The following is a 21,896-nucleotide window of genomic DNA, read 5'->3' on the forward strand; positions in this document are numbered from 1 at the left end:
GTTCTACAGGAACGATGCAGCGAATACAGAGTGAGAAGAGCATCTTGGATGAACCAGACTCTCCTTTAGAGGTTAGAAAATCATGCTTTCAGTGAATATTTTACTGCTGTGTGTTGCCTATTTTTTTCTTCATTTGCTTGCAGAAATTTGTATCAGTCAATAGAGATATCATGTGAAGATGTAGGTCCCAATAGTTAAACATGATATTATGTAGTCACTTTACAAGTTTATGTTACTGACACTAGCAAATAAGGACTTCACTGCTGTTTTTTTTCTTTATCTTCTACTCAGTAATAATAATAATAATAATAATAATAATAATAATAATAATAGTCGTAGTAGTAGTAGTTTTCCTCTTGACCTCATATCTTAAGTTGTGCTGTTTGGTGTTTTGAACAGAAAGGGCCGCTATTGGCCTGAGTGTGGCAGTCTTAGATAAGCGCCTGCAAATGTACCTCCCCTTTAGATTGTGAACTCGTAGACAATAAAAAGGCACTAACCGCTTGCCTTTCAGTAAAAGGAACAGTGTTCATGGAAAGCGAAGGCTACTGTTTTGTGTGCATGTCTTTGCGTTGTGGTGGGATTTTTTTCAACAATATTTATATGGATTACATCGGTTTTAAAACGAAACAGGATTACGTCTAAAACCATGAGACGGCAAGTGTTGTTCTTGGTTCTCTCTCTTCCCTCTGTTTTCGGGCAGGTCAGCTATTCCATTCCCGAGGAAATGGAGAAAGGTTCACTTGTCTGTAATGTAGCTCAGGATTTAGGTTTAGATTTGAACAGGCTCAAATCTGGTAAAGCTCGCATCCATTCAGGAGACAGTGCAGAATACATCGAGCTGAACAGAGACAGGGGTGTCCTCCTCATCAAAGAGAGAATAGACAGAGAGACGTTATGTGGAGAAACGACGCCCTGCGCTTTACATTTACAGATGATTCTTGAAAATCCGATGGAACTGTTTCGAATTACAGTAGAAATTACAGACATTAATGATAATGCTCCCAGTTTTGCGTCGAGTGTGACACGTTTTGAAATCAGCGAGTCAGCCGTCATTGGATCTAAATTTGTACTGGAGAAAGCCATCGATGCTGACATTGGTACAAATAGTCTCCAAAGCTATTCGCTTAATCCCACGAACAACTTTGCTCTAAAACTAGAGAATCAAGCGGATGGAACTAAGAAAGTAGAAATGGTTCTGCAGAAGCCTCTTGACCGAGAGCATAATGAACAGATGTCACTGTTATTAACTGCTCTGGATGGCGGGCAGCCGCGTATGTCTGGTACAATGCAGATAACGATTATGGTATTAGATGCAAACGACAATGCGCCAATTTTCACTAAACCTCTATACAAAGCAACAATAATGGAGAATTCTCAGAGAGGGACCAGTGTTATAACTGTTAGTGCATCTGATAAAGACAGAGGCTCTAACGGAGAGATATCATACGCAATTTCAAATAACAAGCGTCGTTTATCCGACATGTTTCAGATAGATAGAAAAACAGGACAGGTTTTTTTGATCGGGGAAATAGACTATGAAAAAACGAAACTCTTCCAAATAGATATCGAAGCTAAAGATTATGGCGGACTCTCTGACTCCAGTAAGATTTTGATTGATATTACTGATGTCAATGACAACAGCCCTCATGTGAAAATACTCTCTAAATCAGACACTATTTTAGAAGACTCTCCTGAGAACACAGTAATTGCAATGCTAAGCGTAAATGACCCAGACTCTGAGAGGAACGGAGAAGCAAAATGCAACATTAATGATGAAATTCCTTTTAAAATACAAACTACAATGAATGGATTTTACAGCTTATTAACGGAACTGACTTTAGATAGAGAAATAGCATCTGAGTATAATATCACAGTGACCTGCTCTGATGAGGGAGTGCCCTCCCTCTCCAGCAGCGTCACTCTCACCTTAAAGATCTCAGATGTGAATGACAACGCGCCTGTCTTTGAGAGGAGCTCATATGAGGCCTACATTGTAGAAAACAACACACCAGGTCTATCTATATTCACAGTGAAAGCCAGAGACGCTGACTGGAACCAGAATGCACGTGTTTCTTACATACTGGAGGACTCCTCTGTTAACGGAGTGCCAGTCTCCTCATATGTGTCCGTTAGTGCTGATAGCGGAGTCATCCACGCTGTGCGGTCTTTTGACTACGAGCAGATCAAAGACTTCCAATTCCGCGTCAAAGCGCAGGATGGAGGCTCTCCACCACTCAGTAGCAACGTGACAGTGAAAATACTGATCCAGGATCAGAACGACAACCCTCCTCAGGTTCTGTATCCAGTCCAGACTGGTGGCTCTCTGGTGGCTGAGATGGTGCCTCGTTTAGCAGATGTGGGCTATCTGGTGACTAAAGTGGTGGCTGTTGATGTGGACTCTGGACAGAATGCCTGGCTCTCCTATAAACTGCAGAAAGCCACAGACAGGGCGCTGTTTGAAGTTGGCCTACAGAATGGAGAAATCAGAACTATCCGCCAAGTCACTGATAAAGACGCAAAGAAACAGAGACTGACTGTTATAGTGGAGGACAACGGGCAGCCCCCTCGTTCAGCTACAGTCATTGTTAACGTGGCGGTGGCGGACAGCTTCCCTGAAGTGCTGTCGGAGTACACTGACTTTACACAGGACAAGGAGTACAATGACAACCTGACTTTTTACTTAGTGTTGGCTCTGGCTGTAGTTTCCTTCCTCTTTATCACGTGTTTAGTGGTCATTATATCAGTGAAAATCTACAGATGGAGACAGTCTCGCATCCTGTATCACTCCAACCTCCCTGTGATTCCATATTATCCTCCACGTTACTCAGACACTTTGGGGACAGGGACTCTTCCTCACGTGTACAATTACGAGGTGTGCAGGACGACTGACTCCAGAAAGAGTGACTGTAAGTTCGGCAGAGCTGGTAGTCAGAACGTGCTGATAATGGACCCCAGTTCTACAGGAACGATGCAGCGGATACAGACTGAGAAGAGCATCCTGGACGAACCAGACTCTCCTCTAGAGGTTGGTTATGTGGCGTTACTTTCTGTTGTAAAATGTAGTTTTTTGGTAGTGAAAGACTAATAGTTGTATTAGATTGCCTAATTCTGGGGCATTTCAGCACTTTGGACAGCGACAGATCTGCGGTCCTTGCCTCCCTTTTCTGCTTCTCCCAGCTTAGTTTTCTTTCCATGTCTAGTGTATTCTATTATCCAGGTTTCTCATTTTTGTTCCATATCATGAAAATCCTCCAATATAATTTCTTTTAATCCTGTTAGGTTTGCAGTTTGTCTTTTGTTGTCATTTCCTCTGTCTGAATTAGCAATTGTACATGTCGGGCAATACTTTGACTCCTTTTTTTCCTTAATGTACTTTCACATTTTGAACTCACCGGGCCGCTGTTGTCCACTGTGTCGAAGTTGTGTACTGCTTTTGTATCACATCCTCCCCGTCGTCGAGCTGACATTTACTCAGGCACGATATCAGACGTGGAACGCACACCTCGGGGAACAGAAATATGCAGGGACAGTTCGACATGAAATTGTGTTTTTAATATCGGTACTTCTTTTTATTTGAATTTGACGGATTCTTGCTCATAAAACGGAATAACACACTTTACATCTAGTTTGTCAGCAGTAACGGACAGAACAATGAAACGGCAAGTACTCATAATTTCGATTTTCTACTTCAGTTATGTAATCGGGCAGGTTAGCTACTCAGTTCCAGAGGAAATGCCGAAAGGTTCTTTGGTCGGCAACATAGCACAAGATTTAGGTTTAGATATTAAACGGCTTAGGTCAGGAAAAGCTCGCATTTACACGGGCGACAGCGCTCAGTATATCGAGCTGAACAGAGAAAGGGGAGTCCTCCTTATAAAAGAAAAGATAGACCGTGAAGCCCTCTGCAGACAGACAACACCTTGTGCTTTACATTTTCAAATTACATTGGAGAACCCACTCGAGTTATTCCCAGTTACCGTCGAAATTACGGATATTAACGATAATGCTCCAGTATTCCTAAAGGAGGAGCGGGTATTTGAAATAAGCGAATCAGCGATCATCGGCTCGAAATTTATGCTGGAGAAAGCGATTGACCCTGATATTGGGCAGAATGGGCTTCAAAGATACACTCTTAAGCCAAGTGATAATTTCGTCCTTAAATTGCATGCTCAGTCAGACGGCAGTAAGAAGGTAGAGATGATTTTACAAAAGAATTTGGACCGAGAGAAACAAGAACATATATCTTTAGTTTTGACAGCGGAGGATGGGGGAGAACCACAAAGGACAGGAACAATGCAAATTCACGTCACCGTACTTGATGCAAACGACAATGCCCCTGTTTTTAGTAAACCTGTTTACAAAGCAAGCATTTCAGAAAGCTCCGTGATAGGTACGCTTGTTACTAAGGTCACTGCTTCTGATGCAGACAAAGGTTTAAATGGAGAAGTGACCTACGTCATCGGGAATAATATGGATTCAGTTGCAAAGTTATTTCATATAAATAGTGAAGGTGACGTGATACTAGATGGTCCAATTGACTATGAAAAAGAAAAAGTATACAACCTTGATATTGAGGCAATTGATCAGGGCGGGCTTTCTGACTCTACTAAGATCATAATTGATGTGATAGACGTGAATGACAACAGCCCTATTGTAAATATGATATCGACATCTGGCTCAGTGCCAGAAGATTCAGCCCACAAAACGGTGATAGCATTAATGAGTGTTAATGATCCCGATTCTGACACTAATGGCAGGGTCAACTGCGTAATAAATGAAAATATCCCATTTGAAATTAAATTCACATCTAATAATTTCTATAGTTTACTGACAGACAGTGATTTGGACAGAGAGACTGCATCTGAGTATAATATCACAGTGACCTGCTCTGATGAAGGACTGCCCTCCCTCTCTAGCAAAGTCACTCTCACCTTACAGATCTCAGATGTGAATGACAATGCGCCTGTCTTTGAGAGGAGCTCATATGAGGCCTACATTGTAGAAAACAACACACCAGGTCTCTCTGTATTCACAGTGAGAGCCAGAGACGCTGACTGGAACCAGAATGCACGTGTTTCTTACATACTGGAGGACTCCTCTTTTAACGGAGTGCCAGTCTCCTCATACGTGTCCATTAGTGCTGATAGTGGAGTCATCCACGCAGTGCGCTCTTTTGACTACGAGCAGATCAAAGACTTCCAGTTTCGCGTCAAAGCGCAGGATGGAGGCTCTCCTCCACTCAGTAGCAACGTGACCGTGAAAATACTAATCCAGGACCAGAACGACAACCCTCCTCAGGTTCTGTATCCAGTACAGACTGGTGGCTCTCTGGTGGCTGAGATGGTGCCTCGTTCAGCAGATGTGGGCTATCTGGTGACTAAAGTGGTGGCTGTTGATGTGGACTCTGGACAGAATGCCTGGCTCTCATATAAACTGCAGAAAGCCACAGACAGGGCACTGTTTGAAGTAGGCTTACAGAATGGAGAAATCAGAACTATCCGCCAAGTCACTGATAAAGACGCAAAGAAACAGAGACTGACTGTTATAGTGGAGGACAACGGACAGCCCTCTCGTTCAGCTACAGTCATTGTTAACGTGGCGGTGGCGGACAGCTTCCCTGAAGTGCTGTCGGAGTACACTGACTTTACACAGGACAAGGAGTACAATGACAACCTGACTTTTTACTTAGTGTTGGCTCTGGCTGTAGTTTCCTTCCTCTTCATCACGTGTTTAGTGGTCATTATATCAGTGAAAATCTACAGATGGAGACAGTCTCGCATCCTGTATCACTCCAACCTCCCTGTGATTCCATATTATCCTCCACGTTACTCAGACACTATGGGGACAGGGACCCTCCCTCACGTGTACAATTACGAGGTTTGCAGGACGACTGACTCCAGAAAGAGTGACTGTAAGTTCGGCAGAGGTGGTAGTCAGAACGTGCTGATAATGGACCCCAGTTCTACAGGAACGATGAAGCGGATAGAGAGTGAGAAGAGCATCCTAGATGAACCAGACTCTCCTCTAGAGGTAGCTTTTTGTGTTACTCATGTCTTGCAATTCAACAACGGCTCTGTTTCAGCACCTTGGATAGCGATCTTATTTCACATTCAAAACATATTTTTTTACTAAAGTAAATGTTATGTTTTCTATCCTAGTATATTTTCCATGATCCCATTTCCCTCTATTTAAACCACTGGACACATTACGACGTTGCTTATTAGCATACAAGACTGTTTGGTTTTCTCTTACTCACCATGTCATGAATTGAAATAATTCATTTTTAAATCAGCCCCATGCATACCATTTAAGTACAACATTGGTTACATAGTAGAGAAAGAAACGTATTGTTCACTGTGACTGTACAAAAAGGGTTTACTTGCAGTTTTACTTTCTTTATGCGAATAGAAATTTAAACAGCCAGTTATGTTTGATAAAAATAAATGTATAAATAAATGCAGCCTCGCCACTTTAAACCACATAAAATTTGGCATGGCATATAAAATTGATTTGCTCCACTCTCCTCGAATGTGCTTCCACCTCGATTTTTTTCCCACACTCTTCCTGCAGTGTTACTTTCTGCACTCTTAGGGACGCTGTAGTCCAGCATGTTACTCTGCAAGATATGCAGTCAACACTGCCTCCCCTTTCAACACCAATAAAGAGGGCGGCATACACGACAGAGTATACGGCTGGTTGGAGTCGAGATTGAAGCACGCATTTCTTTCGGATTATTATATTTGTTTGTTAGGAATATGCGCTGATTTTCTTGGCTTTGTTTCGGACCTTATTTTAACATATTTTACTCAAGGGAAATTGTTTGTTTCTCTCTAATATAGCATCGAAGAGAACAATGAGACGGCAAGTACTGTTTTTCATTTCGGTCCTTTTTGTCCTTCCTGTGCTTGGGCAGGTCAGCTATTCCATTAACGAAGAAATGTCTGTGGGTTCCGTCGTTGGAAGGATAGCAGATGATTTGGGTTTAGATGTCGAGAAACTGAAATCACGAAAGGCTCGTGTGTTTTTCGGTGATAGCAGAGAATATATCGAGCTGAATAAAGACAGGGGAGTCCTCCTAATCAAAGAAAAAATCGACAGAGAAACATTATGCGGCCAGACAATGCCTTGTGCTCTGCATTTTCAAATTATCTTAGAAAAACCAATCGAATTTTACAAAATAGTGGTTGAGATCGTAGACGTAAATGATAACCCCCCAGTCTTTGAAACGGCCGACATTAAATTTAAGATAAGCGAATCTACAGTCCCCGGATCAAAATTTGATTTAGAACGGGCGGTAGATTTAGATGTTGGAAGTAATGGTCTCCAAACATATATCCTGCAGCCAACTGATAATTTTGCTCTAAAACTACATAATCAAGCAGATGGCTCCAGGAATGTTGAAATGATTTTAAAACGGCCTCTGGATAGAGAGAAAAACGAACATATGTCTTTAGTATTGACGGCCACGGATGGAGGCGAACCTCAAATGTCTGGAACAATGCAGATTTTTATCACCGTGTTAGATGCCAATGACAATGCACCCGTATTCACAAAGTCCGTATACAAAGCTACTGTTGCTGAAAATTCACTAAAAGGTACACTTGTTACGACAGTTAGTGCATCAGATGCTGATCATGGATCTAATGGAAAAATAACTTATTCGATCAGAAATACTTTAGATGATGTCAGGCATCTGTTTGAAGTAAATGAGCACACTGGTGAGGTTAGACTAATTGGAAATATTGACTATGAAAAGTCACGAAATTATCAAATAAACTTACGTGCAAGTGACGACGGAGGACTTACAGATACATGCAAAGTAATGGTTGACATTATGGATACGAATGATAACTATCCCCTAATCAATGTAATGTCTGAAACAAACATTATATCTGAAGACATCAAAACAGAAACGGTTGTGACAATAATTAACATTCAAGACATGGATGATGGTGAGAATGGCAACGTCAAATGCACAATACATGAAAACCTTCCATTCTCTTTAAAATCTACGGAAAATTCTTTCTATACTTTAGTGACAGACAGTGAATTAGACAGAGAAAGGGCCTCTGACTATAATATCACAGTGACCTGCTCTGATGAGGGAGTGCCCTCCCTCTCCAGCAGCGTCACTCTCACCTTAAAGGTCTCAGATGTGAATGACAACGCGCCCGTCTTTGAGAGGAGCTCATATGAGGCCTACATTGTAGAAAACAACACACCAGGTCTCTCTATATTCACAGTGAAAGCCAGAGACGCTGACTGGAACCAGAATGCACGTGTTTCTTACATACTGGAGGACTCCTCTGTTAACGGAGTGCCAGTCTCCTCATATGTGTCTGTTAGTGCTGATAGCGGAGTCATCCACGCTGTGCGGTCTTTTGACTACGAGCAGATCAAAGACTTCCAGTTCCGCGTCAAAGCCCAGGATGGAGGCTCTCCTCCACTCAGTAGCAACGTGACCGTGAAAATACTGATCCAGGACCAGAACGACAACCCTCCTCAGGTTTTGTATCCAATTCAGGCTGGTGGCTCTCTGGTGGCTGAGATGGTGCCTCGTTTAGCAGATGTGGGCTATCTAGTGACTAAAGTGGTGGCTGTTGATGTGGACTCTGGACAGAATGCCTGGCTCTCCTATAAACTACAGAAGGCCACAGACAGGGCACTGTTTGAAGTGGGCTTACAGAACGGAGAAATCAGAACTATCCGCCAAGTCACTGATAAAGACGCAAAGAAACAGAGACTGACTGTTATAGTGGAGGACAACGGGCAGCCCTCTCGTTCAGCTACAGTCATTGTTAACGTGGCGGTGGCGGACAGCTTCCCTGAAGTGCTGTCGGAGTACACTGACTTTACACAGGACAAGGAGTACAATGACAACCTGACTTTTTACTTAGTGTTGGCTCTGGCTGTAGTTTCCTTCCTCTTCATCACGTGTGTAGTGGTCATTATATCAGTGAAAATCTACAGATGGAGACAGTCTCGCATCCTGTGTCACTCCAACCTCCCTGTGATTCCATATTATCCTCCACGTTACTCAGACACTTTGGGGACAGGGACTCTCCCTCATGTGTACAATTACGAGGTGTGCAGGACGACTGACTCCAGAAAGAGTGACTGTAAGTTCGGCAGAGCTGGTAGTCAGAACGTGCTAATAATGGACCCCAGTTCTACAGGAACGATGCAGCGAATACAGAGTGAGAAGAGCATCCTGGATGAACCAGACTCTCCTCTAGAGGTTAGGATTTTTCAATGTTAACAAAATTATCATTTTGTTTTTCATTTTTTTTATTTTCGCCCGCCAAGCACAAGAACCCACCCTCTGACTTTATGTTTACACTATATATGATCTTTTTTTTCATACTACGGTTGATTTAAGTTTTGACAAGGCTATATTTTGTCATTGATTTGAACATTATTTTAATTTAGAAATGTGTTTGTACAATCACTAAAACAATAGAACAATTCGTTTTGCTTTATAGTATTTGTAGTATTTTATCCTGATGATATAGAAAGAAGAGTTTTTCATACTCTTACTGCAGTGTCGTATTTTGAACTCAGTGGGCCGCTGTTGACCAGCACCGTGGTGCTTGTGATTTTTTTTAAACGGGAACATCCTATGTGTTCTCACACAAGGAAGGATTCTAAAGCATACTGCATAGTCGACGGTGGATGGAAGACTATGCACGGAATCGCAAGCTGGAATAATTTTTATCCTTAGATATCTATAAAACTGACCTTCTGTGTTTTTGGTTTTCATCATTAAGGCTGATTGCAAAAAGGGAGATTTTGTCCGGTTTGACGTATGTGTCTGAACGAACAATGAAACGGCGAGTACTGTTGTTTTTCTTAGTCTCCTTCCTTCGGTCAGTGGTTGGTCATGCCAGCTACTCCATTCCCGAGGAAATGGCCAAAGGCTCTTTGGTCGGTAACATAGCTCAAGATTTAGGGTTGGATGTTACGCGTTTACAAACGGGAAAAGCCCGCATCCACACGGGAGACAGTGTAGAGTACATTCAGCTGAACAGGGAAAAGGGGCTCCTTGTTATCAAAGAAAAAATAGACCGCGAAGCTCTGTGTGACCAGACAACGCCTTGCGCTTTACATTTTCAGATTGCCTTAGAAAACCCAATAGAAATATTTCCGATTACAGTCGAAATTACAGATATTAATGACAATGCCCCCATATTCGAAAAGGAAGAGAGAAGATTTGAAATAAGCGAGACGGCAGTCATCGGCTCTAAGTTCATGCTGGAAAAAGCAATAGACCCAGATATCGGACTGAATGGTCTACAGAGCTATATACTCAAGCCTAATGACAATTTTATGCTTAAATTGCACAGTCAGTCTGATGGAGGTAAAAAGGTAGAGATGATTTTACAGAAACCTCTAGACAGAGAGAAACAGGAGGTGGCATCATTGTTGTTAACTGCCGTAGACGGGGGAGAACCGCAGAGGTCTGGAACAATGCAGATTCATATTACAGTCTTAGACGTTAATGATAACGCGCCTGTTTTTACGCAGCCAGTTTACAAAGCAAGTGTCAAAGAGAACTCAGTTAAGGGGACGCTTATTACTAAAGTGACTGCTACCGATGCAGACAAAGGCTCAAATGGGGAGGTTAGCTACGTTATTGGAAATAGTGTTGGTGGTATTTCCAAATTATTCAACATTACTAAAGACGGGCTTCTTATACTAAATGGTCCTGTTGATTATGAAAAATCCAAAAAGTATGAGATTGATGTTGAAGCGGTGGACAGAGGCGGCCTTTCTGATTCGAGCAAAGTGATTATTGATGTAGGTGACATTAATGACAACGGTCCCGTGATCAATCTAATTTCTACATCAACTTTAATAGCAGAAGATTCGCGTTTGAACACAGTAGTCGCAGTAATGAGTGTCATTGATCCCGATTCCGAAGAAAGTGGCAAAGTGCGGTGCGCTATTGATAAAAATACACCATTTACAATTATTTCTACATCCAATAATTTATATAGCTTAGTGACAGATAGTGATTTGGACAGAGAAAGGGCCTGTGAGTATAATATCACAGTGACCTGCTCTGATGAGGGAGTGCCCTCCCTCTCCAGCAGCGTCACTCTCACCTTACAGATCTCAGATGTGAATGACAACGCGCCTGTCTTTGAGAGGAGCTCGTATGAGGCCTACATTGTAGAAAACAACACACCAGGTCTCTCTATATTCACAGTGAAAGCCAGAGATGCTGACTGGAACCAAAATGCACGTGTTTCTTACATACTGGAGGACTCCTCTGTTAACGGAGTGCCAGTCTCCTCATATGTGTCTGTTAGTGCTGATAGTGGAGTCATCCACGCAGTGCGCTCTTTTGACTACGAGCAGATCAAAGACTTCCAGTTCCACGTCAAAGCGCAGGATGGAGGCTCTCCTCCACTCAGTAGCAACGTGACCGTGAAAATACTGATCCAGGACCAGAACGACAACCCCCCTCAGGTTCTGTATCCAGTCCAGACTGGTGGCTCTCTGGTGGCTGAGATGGTGCCTCGTTCAGCAGATGTGGGCTATCTAGTGACTAAAGTGGTGGCTGTGGATGTGGACTCTGGACAGAACGCCTGGCTCTCCTATAAACTGCAGAAAGCCACCGACAGGGCGCTGTTTGAAGTGGGCTTACAGAATGGAGAAATCAGAACTATCCGCCAAGTCACTGATAAAGACGCAAAGAAACAGAGACTGGCTGTTATAGTGGAGGACAACGGGCAGCCCTCTCGTTCAGCTACAGTCATTGTTAACGTGGTGGTGGCGGACAGCTTCCCTGAAGTGCTGTCGGAATACACTGACTTTACACAAGACAAGGAGTACAATGACAACCTGACTTTTTACTTAGTGTTGGCTCTGGCTGTAGTTTCCTTCCTCTTCATCACGTGTGTAGTGGTCATTATATCAGTGAAAATCTACAGATGGAGACAGTCTCGCATCCTGTATCACTCCAACCTCCCTGTGATTCCATATTATCCTCCACGTTACTCAGACACTTTGGGGACAGGGACTCTCCCTCACGTGTACAATTACGAGGTTTGCAGGACGACTGATTCCAGAAAGAGTGACTGTAAGTTCGGCAGAACTGGTAGTCAGAATGTGCTGATAATGGACCCCAGTTCTACAGGAACTATGCAGCGGATACAGAGTAAGAAGAGCATCCTGGATGAACCAGACTCTCCTCTAGAGGTTAGAATACTGCCGTTCTAAAAAATCCTGTAAATTTGTTCAACATTTTTATTTACATCATCTTCACTTCAGCACCATGGATAGCTAAGTAACAACCTCTTGTCTCCCTCCATTTTTGCTTTTCCTTTACTCATTTTGCACACAGCAGTTTTTTTTTACGTAGCCACTTTTTTCACTAAACGGTTTTACAAATTTAATAGCAACAATTATTTTGCTATAATAAATGCTCTAAACGACATACAGTTGTGTCTCCTAAACGTTATGTGTCAGGTTCAGATTTTTCCAGCCACAGTAGGCTATTTGCAGTTACTAAACGTTTTCATCAAACGCTACATCGGTTGAATAAGTTAGTTCATTTTTACCATTTCAGCACCTTGGAGAGCAACATGGGACACACTAGTAAACGTGCAATTCAGTTTGATAGAACACAGTTGGTGTTATTTCCCATAAGTTGAAGGTCCTTGATATCTTGTAAAATATGTTTAGGTTTTTACATATTTTTAAACCTATGCAACTTGTGTTTTAATGCAAGTTATTGACTTTAATGTAATTGTTTTCTCACATCTGCTGCCTTACAACAGATTTTGTGCAGTTTTACTTTCTGAACTCAGTGGGCCGCTGTTGTCTACTCTGTTGCAGTGGTTGTATATTTATGCTAGTACCGCCTCTGTGTGATGTATTAGAGAGAAAGGGCAGGCACCGAACGCATTGTCTTGGTCTGCGGAGCCTATCTGCGCGACGACGGCGCACAACCGCCATTATTTTTACTGCAATTTTGACCATTGTCTGTCTTCATATTTAAATGAGTCTCCATAATTCAAAGGGATTTCATGGAGCTGTCGTTTATTCTTACCGAAATATTTTTGAATCAATGGAGCGGCAAGTACTGTTGTTTATTTCCATTCTGTCTGTTAGTTCAGTCCTCGGGCAGGTCAGCTATTCTGTTCCGGAGGAAATGGTAAAAGGCTCTTTGGTTGGTAATATAGCTCAAGATTTAGGCTTGGATCTCAGGCGACTGAGGCTGGGTAAAGCTCGTGTTTATTCCGGCGATAGCAGAGAATACATTGAGCTCAATAGCGAGAGAGGAGTCCTCCTCATCAAAGAGAGAATAGACAGAGAGGCGTTATGTGGTGATACGACCCCCTGTGCTTTGCATTTTCAGATTGTGTTAGAGAATCCTATGGAATTTTACAGTGTAACAGTAGAAATTATAGATGTTAACGATAATGCGCCCACCTTCGAAAAAAACGATATTAAATTCATAATTAGTGAGTCTGCTGTTGTTGGAGCAAAATTTGATTTGGAAAGAGCCGTGGATTTAGATGTAGGAACCAACTCCTTGCAAAATTACATGCTCAAACCTAGTGATAATTTTGTGCTTAAATTGCACAGTCAAGCTGACGGTACAAAGAATGTAGAAATGGTCCTTCAAAAACCGTTAGACAGAGAGAAGAATGAATTTATTTCGTTGGTGCTGACGGCTGTAGATGGAGGAGAGCCACAGATGTCAGGAACGACGCAGATTCTCATTACAGTATTAGATGTGAATGATAATGCACCTGTTTTTACGCAGCTGATATATAAAAGCACTGTACCTGAAAATGCTGCAAAGGGCACCATTGTGACTTCTGTTAGTGCTTTGGATGCTGATCATGGTCCGAATGGTAAAATAACATATTCGATCACAAATACATTGGATGACGTGAGACATATATTTGAAATAAATGAGGGAAACGGTGAGGTTAGACTGATTGGACGATTAGATTATGAAAAGAAGAAACATTTTCAAATCAATGTACGCGCAAGAGATAATGGAGGACTAACAGATTCGTCTAAAGTGGTCGTAGATGTTGTCGATATAAATGACAATGAACCAACCATTAAAATCATGTCAAAGTCAACTGTTATATCTGAGAGTGCAAATCCCAACACGGTGGTCACAATGATTAACATCCAAGATCCAGACTCAGGTGAAAATGGGAGAGTTCAGTGTTTCATAAACGACAACATTCCATTCGTATTGAAATCGACATCCAATAACTTTTATAGTTTAGTGACAGACAGTGATTTGGACAGAGAAAGGGCATCAGACTATAATATCACAGTGTCTTGCTCTGATGAGGGAGTGCCCTCCCTCTCCAGCAGCGTCACTCTCACCTTACAGATCTCAGATGTGAATGACAACGCGCCTGTCTTTGAGATGAGCTCATATGAGGCCTACATTGTAGAAAACAACACACCAGGTCTCTCTATATTCACAGTGAAAGCCAGAGACGCTGACTGGAACCAGAATGCGCGTGTATCTTACATACTGGAGGACTCCTCTGTTAACGGAGTGCCAGTCTCCTCATATGTGTCAGTTAGTGCTGATAGTGGAGTCGTCCACGCAGTGCGCTCTTTTGACTACGAGCAGATCAAAGACTTCCAGTTCCGCGTCAAAGCGCAGGATGGAGGCTCTCCACCACTCAGTAGCAACGTGACAGTGAAATTACTGATCCAGGACCAGAACGACAACCCCCCTCAGGTTCTGTATCCAGTCCAGAATGGTGGATCTCTGGTGGCTGAGATGGTGCCTCGTTCAGCAGATGTGGGCTATCTGGTGACTAAAGTGGTGGCTGTGGATGTGGACTCTGGACAGAATGCTTGGCTCTCCTATAAACTGCAGAAAGCCACAGACAGGGCGCTGTTTCAAGTTGGTTTACAGAATGGAGAAATCAGAACTATCCGCCAAGTCACTGATAAAGACGCAAAGAAACAGAGACTGACTGTTGTAGTGGAGGACAACGGGCAGCTCCCTCGTTCAGCTACAGTCATTGTTAACGTGGTGGTGGCGGACAGCTTCCCTGAAGTGCTGTCGGAATACACTGACTTTACACAGGACAAGGAGTACAATGACAACCTGACTTTTTACTTAGTGTTGGCTCTGGCTGTAGTTTCCTTCCTCTTTATCACGTGTTTAGTGGTCATTATATCAGTGAAAATCTACAGATGGAGACAGTCTCGCATCCTGTGTCACTCCAACCTTCCTGTGATTCCATATTATCCTCCACGTTACTCAGACACTTTGGGGACAGGGACTCTTCCTCACGTGTACAATTACGAGGTGTGCAGGACGACTGACTCCAGAAAGAGTGACTGTAAGTTCGGCAGAGCTGGTAGTCACAATGTGCTGATAATGGACCCCAGTCCTACAGGAACGATGCAGCGAATACAGAGTGAGAAGAGCATCCTGGATGAACCAGACTCTCCTCTGGAGGTTAGTTTTTTTCCAGACCTAATTATTTTAATTTCATTGATTTTTTTCATACATATATCCTTTGTAGCTTTCGCCGTCCACTATCAGCCAGCTGTCAGAATCATGGACAGAGACGGTCTTTGCACACTTATCATGTCCCGTTGTCATTTATATTTTTTGATGGCCCATATTTTAATGAAGTATGCTTCTTTTGCTTTGTCTTGCTTTAAGTGTCAAACAATGTTTAAGGTGCAAATGGTATTTTATTGGCCTTATTCTATATCTCAGTGCGTTCTATATGACCTGCCTTTTTTGTTTGACTAGTTTATTCTAAATATCACTCGGGTGTAATTCATTCTTCGGAATTTTCGTCTCTGTCTAATCTTTGCCAGTTTAGATTAAATATAAGCATTTTTATGCAGTTTTCACTTTGAACTCATAGGGACGCTGTTTACCAGTGTGTATTCGTTTTATAGGATATGTAGTGGCACCTCCCATCGTTCCATTTGAGCGAGAACAAAACGGAGAAAGGCAGTAAAAGCTGCACTCGGTGGATGTAGCGGAAATCCAATAATTGTATATTGGACGGTATTTTCTTACTTTGCATTTTTCCATTGTCTGAATGGGCAAATTATTTACTAAAACCTGGATAAAAGGATTTACAGACTCATATAAGGAAATGTCGGGCACAACAATGAGACGGCAAGTAGTATTGTTAATTTCGGTCGTTTCCCTCGGTGCTGTGTTTGGACAAGTCAGCTACTCCATTCCTGAGGAAATGACAAAAGGTTCCTTCGTTGGTAATATAGCACAGGATTTAGGTTTAGACCTCAAAAGACTGAAATCGGGCAGAGCTCGTGTTTTTACTCGAGACAGCACTGCATACATCGAGTTAAACAGAGAGAAGGGAATCCTCCTCCTCAAAGAAAGAATAGACAGAGAGGCACTTTGTGGACAGGTGATGCCTTGCGCTTTGCATTTTCAGCTTTTATTGGAAAATCCAATGGAGTTTTACAGTATTACTGCTGAGATCACAGATATAAATGACAACCCTCCGACCTTTATTACTGGCGAGGCTCACTTTAATATCAGCGAATCTGCGCTTACCGGAACGACATTCAATTTAGATCGGGCGACCGATCTTGATGTGGGCGAAAATGGTTTAAAAACATATGTACTAAAACAAACTGATATATTTTCTCTGAAAATTATTAATCAAGGAGATGGTAGTAAAAACGTCGAGATGGTTTTGAATACACCACTGGACAGGGAGAAAAATAAGCATCTGTCTTTAGTTTTGACGGCGGTGGACGGTGGCGAGCCGCAGATGACAGGATCCATGCAGATTCTCATTACCATTTTAGACGTCAACGACAATGCTCCTGTTTTTACACAGCCTATATACAAAGCCTTCATTAGGGAAAATGCACCAGCAGGAACAGTTGTATTGATAGTTACTGCAACAGATGCAGATGATGGGTCGAATGGCAGAATAACTTATTCAATGTCAAATATGCTAGATCATGCCCGAGGAATGTTTGAAATAAATAAATTAAATGGTGAGGTCACATTGAATGGAAAGGTTGATTATGAGAAGGCCAGAAATTTTGAGATCAATATCCGCGCAAGTGATGATGGGGGACTTACTGGCACTTGCAAACTGGTAGTTGATGTATTAGATATAAATGATAACGCCCCCGATATTCATATTATGTCAAAATCAAACGTTATATCAGAAGATGCAAAACCTAACACCGTGGTGACAATGATAAATGTAGAAGATGCGGACTCGGCTGAAAATGGAAAAGTGCATTGCAATATAGATGAAAATAACAACTTTATGCTGAAGTCCACTTCAGACAAATTCTATACTTTAGTGACAGACAGTGCTTTAGACAGAGAGACTGCATCTGAGTATAATGTCACAGTGACCTGCTCTGATGAGGGAGTGCCCTCCCTCTCCAGCAGCGTCACTCTCACCTTACAGATCTCAGATGTGAATGACAACGCGCCTGTGTTTGAGAGGAGCTCATATGAGGCCTACATTGTAGAAAACAACACACCAGGTCTCTCGATATTCACAGTGAAAGCCAGAGACGCTGACTGCAACCAGAATGCACGTGTTTCTTACACACTGGAGGACTCCTCTGTTAACGGAGTGCCAGTCTCCTCATATGTGTCCGTTAGTGCTGATGGTGGAGTCATCCACGCGGTGCGCTCTTTTGACTACGAGCAGATCAAAAACTTCCAGTTCCTCGTCAAAGCGCAGGATGGAGGCTCTCCTCCACTCAGTAGCAACGTGACAGTGAAAATACTAATTCAGGACCAGAACGACAACCCCCCTCAGGTTCTGTATCCAGTCCAGACTGGTGGCTCTCTGGTGGCTGAGATTGTTTCTCGTTCAGCAGATGTGGGCTATCTGGTGACTAAAGTGGTGGCTGTGGATGTGGACTCTGGACAGAACGCCTGGCTCTCCTATAAACTGCAGAAGGCCACCGACAGGGCGCTGTTTGAAGTGGGCTTACAGAATGGAGAAATCAGAACTATCCGCCAAGTCACTGATAAAGACGCAAAGAAACAGAGACTGACTGTTATAGTGGAGGACAACGGGCAGCCCTCTCGTTCAGCTACAGTCATTGTTAACGTGGCGGTGGCGGACAGCTTCCCTGAAGTGCTGTCGGAATACACTGACTTTACACAAGACAAGGAGTACAATGACAACCTGACTTTTTACTTAGTGTTGGCTCTGGCTTTAGTTTCCTTCCTCTTCATCACGTGTTTAGTGGTCATTATATCAGTGAAAATCTACAGATGGAGACAGTCTCGCGTCCTGTATCACTCCAACCTCCCTGTGATTCCATATTATCCTCCACGTTACTCAGACACTTTGGGGACAGGGACTCTCCCTCACGTGTACAATTACGAGGTGTGCAGGACGACTGACTCCAGAAAGAGTGACTGTAAGTTCGGCAGAGTTGGTAGTCAGAACGTTCTGATAATGGACCCCAGTTCTACAGGAACGATGCAGCGAATACAGAGTGAGAAGAGCATCCTGGATGAACCAGACTCTCCTCTAGAGGTTAGGATTTTTTAGCACTTTCTTCATGATTTACCTCAATTAAAGGAGGCTCTCATTTTCAGCACCCTGGATAGCGACCCGATTGCATTTTCAAACCACATTGTAGTACTATTGTGTTTAAGTGGGTAGCTACTATATTTTCCACAGTCTAATTTAGCATATCTAAGCGCCTAATTTTCCTAATCGAGACGCCACTTTCAATGCTACAATCAGTACCTTGATATGCCAATTTATATGAACTGTTTTAGTTGCAGTTTTAGTTCATGAACTCAGAGGGCCGCTGTTGATCAGTTTGTTTCAGATTTACTGCAGATTGGATGTTTCTCCCATCACTTCTTTATTTTAGAGGAGGAAGGATACCGAAGCTATGGGAACCGTGTGAAATTAACTGGACATCTAGCACTTCGAATCTCTTTCTTGCGTTTGGAATATGCTTTGACCCGGACGTTTACCTTTAAATTCGAAAACCATCTGTACAGAATCCGTGCTTGTTGACGCTGGAATATCATCGGACAGAACAATGACACTGCAAGTACTGTTGTGTTTCTCCATGTTCTCTCTCAGCTTAGTACTCGGGCAGGTCAGCTACTCCATTCCCGAGGAAATGCCGAAAGGTTCACTTGTTGGCAACATGGTAAAAGATTTTGGCTTAGATGTTAAAAGACTGAAATCGGGTAAAGCGCGCATTTTTACTCCAGGCAGTGGCGAATATATTGAGCTGAATAATGAAAGAGGGGTCCTCCTCATTAAAAACAGAATAGACAGAGAGGCCCTCTGTGGACAGACGACGCCTTGCGCTTTGCATTTTCAGATTATATTAGAGAATCCGATGGAATTCTACAGCGTAACCATCGAGATCACAGATGTTAATGATAATCCGCCATCATTTGAAAAGAACGATGTTAAATTTAAGATTAGTGAGTCCGCTGCTGGTGGGGCTAAATTTATATTAGATCGGGCTGTTGATCCTGATGTAGGCGTAAATGGATTGCAAACATATAAACTTGAGCCGACAGACAATTTTGTTGTTAAATTACACGATCAAGCAGATGGAACAAAAAACGTAGAAATGGTCCTAGAGAAACCTCTAGACAGAGAAAAACATGAACACCTGGCTTTAGTTCTGACGGCAGTAGATGGGGGAGAGCCGCAGATGACAGGAACAATGCAAATTCTTATCACCGTTTTAGACGCTAATGATAATGCCCCTGTTTTTACACAGCCGATGTATAAAGCTTCGATTAAAGAAAACGCACCAGTAGGAACAGTCGTACTGACAGTTACTGCAACAGATGCAGACCACGGATCTAATGGAAAAATAACTTACTCGATTTCCAGCATATTAGACAATGCTCGTGGGTTATTTGAAATAAATGACGAAAGTGGTGAAATTCGGCTAAAAGGAAACGTTGACTATGAAAAAGCTCGGACATTTCAGATAAATATTCGTGCAAGTGATGATGGAGGACTAGTAGACTCCTGTAAAGTGATGATTGACGTCATTGACGTTAATGACAATAAACCCGACATCCACATAATGTCAAAATCAAATGTAATATCAGAGGATGCCAAATTCGGTACTGTTGTAACAATGATACATATACAGGATGCAGATTCGGATGAAAACGGAAAAGTCCACTGCACTATGAAAAATAATATTCCTTTTGTGATGAAGTCTGCGAACAGTGATTTTTATAGTTTAATGACAGACAGTGAATTAGATCGAGAAAAAGCATCTGAGTATAATATCACAGTGACCTGCTCTGATGACGGAGTGCCCTCCCTCTCCAGCAGCGTCACTCTCACCTTACAGATCTTAGATGTGAATGACAACGCGCCTGTCTTTGAGAGGAGCTCATATGAGGCCTACATTGTAGAAAACAACACACCAGGTCTCTCTGTATTCACAGTTAAAGCCAGAGACGCTGACTGGAACCAGAATGCGCGTGTTTCTTACATACTGGAGGACTCCTCTTTTAACGGAGTGCCAGTCTCCTCATACGTGTCCGTTAGTGTTGATAGTGGAGTCATCCACGCAGTGCGCTCTTTTGACTACGAGCAGATCAAAGACTTCCAGTTCCTCGTCAAAGCGCAGGATGGAGGCTCTCCTCCACTCAGTAGCAACGTGACAGTGAAAATACTGATCCAGGACCAGAACGACAACCCCCCTCAAGTTCTGTATCCAGTCCAGACTGGTGGCTCTCTGGTGGCTGAGATGGTGCCTCGTTTAGCAGATGTGGGCTATCTAGTGACTAAAGTGGTGGCTGTGGATGTGGACTCTGGACAGAACGCCTGGCTCTCCTATAAACTGCAGAAAGCCACAGACAGGGCGCTGTTTGAAGTGGGCTTACAGAATGGAGAAATCAGAACTATCCGCCAAGTCACTGATAAAGACGCAAAGAAACAGAGACTGACTGTTATAGTGGAGGACAACGGGCTGCCCTCTCGTTCAGCTACAGTCATTGTTAACGTGGCGGTGGCGGACAGCTTCCCTGAAGTGCTGTCGGAGTACACTGACTTTACACAGGACAAGGAGTACAATGACAACCTGACTTTTTACTTAGTGTTGGCTCTGGCTGTAGTTTCCTTCCTCTTCATCACGTGTTTAGTGGTCATTATATCAGTGAAAATCTACAGATGGAGACGGTCTCGCATCCTGTATCACTCCAACCTTCCTGTGATTCCATATTATCCTCCACGTTACTCAGACACTTTGGGGACAGGGACTCTTCCTCACGTGTACAATTACGAGGTGTGCAGGACGGCTGACTCCAGAAAGAGTGACTGTAAGTTCGGCAGAGCTGGTAGTCAGAACGTGCTGATAATTGACCCCAGTTCTACAGGAACGATGCAGCGGATACAGAGTGAGAAGAGCATCCTGGATGAACCAGACTCTCCTCTAGAGGTTAGGATTTCATTTACAAGCAAGAACTGGCTTTTATTGTCAGCACCATGGACATAGACACTCTATCTATCTATCTATCTATCTATCTATCTATCTATCTATCTATCTATCTATCTATCTCTCTCTCTCTCTCTCTCTCTCTCTCTATCTATCTATCTATCTATCTATCTATCTATCTATCTATCTATCTATCTATCTATCTATCTATCTCTCTCTCTCTATCTATCTATCTATCTATCTATCTATCTATCTATCTATCTATCTATCTATCTATCTATCTATCTATAATATGTTATATTCATTATTATTTCAGCTCAAGCTCATATCTGTAATTTCTCGTTACGTCTCTAAGTGCCGCTGTTGGTTAGATTGAGAAAAATGAGACCAGTTTCCTCAATGAAGTCCTCCCCATTCTGTTTCCTGCGTTCTTAGTGCTGTATTTTAATCGGAGCTAGCTTGGCACAGACATC

At 42.7% G+C, this 21,896-nt stretch overlaps 2 protein-coding genes across 38 annotated transcripts in view; both read left to right on the plus strand.

Annotated features, from left to right (window-relative positions):
- LOC114442521 (protocadherin gamma-C5-like) overlaps positions 1-21,896 on the plus strand; it is a 214,004-nt gene that overhangs the window by 142,855 nt on the left and 49,253 nt on the right. For 2 of the 37 annotated variants that reach the window (XM_028416179.1, XM_028416196.1), the window contains exon 1: positions 3,488-6,033. The exons of 25 other annotated variants lie outside the window; for them this stretch is intronic. In XM_028416179.1, the coding sequence (XP_028271980.1) occupies positions 3,655-6,033 (2,379 nt within the window). In that variant the 5' untranslated portion in view covers positions 3,488-3,654. Of the gene's footprint in view, positions 1-159; positions 3,029-3,487; positions 6,034-9,676; positions 12,208-12,939; positions 15,464-15,978; positions 18,522-18,905; positions 21,427-21,896 lie in introns of those variants that run through there. 10 more of the 37 variants (XM_028416173.1, XM_028416192.1, XM_028416153.1 and 7 more) reach the window with 6 other exon arrangements.
- Positions 6,857-9,262, plus strand: LOC114442982 (protocadherin beta-16-like). Its single transcript, XM_028416872.1, has one exon. It carries the CDS (start codon positions 6,857-6,859, stop codon positions 9,260-9,262), a length of 2,406 nt encoding a protein of 801 aa, XP_028272673.1.

This window comes from Parambassis ranga, chromosome 10 (assembly GCF_900634625.1).
Source record: "Parambassis ranga chromosome 10, fParRan2.1, whole genome shotgun sequence".
Classification (NCBI taxonomy): Eukaryota; Metazoa; Chordata; class Actinopteri; family Ambassidae; genus Parambassis; species Parambassis ranga.

Excerpts from the sequence above, each read along its gene's own strand:
- LOC114442982 (XM_028416872.1), top strand. The coding sequence starts at position 6,857 with ATGAGACGGCAAGTACTGTTTTTCATTTCGGTCCTTTTTGTCCTTCCT.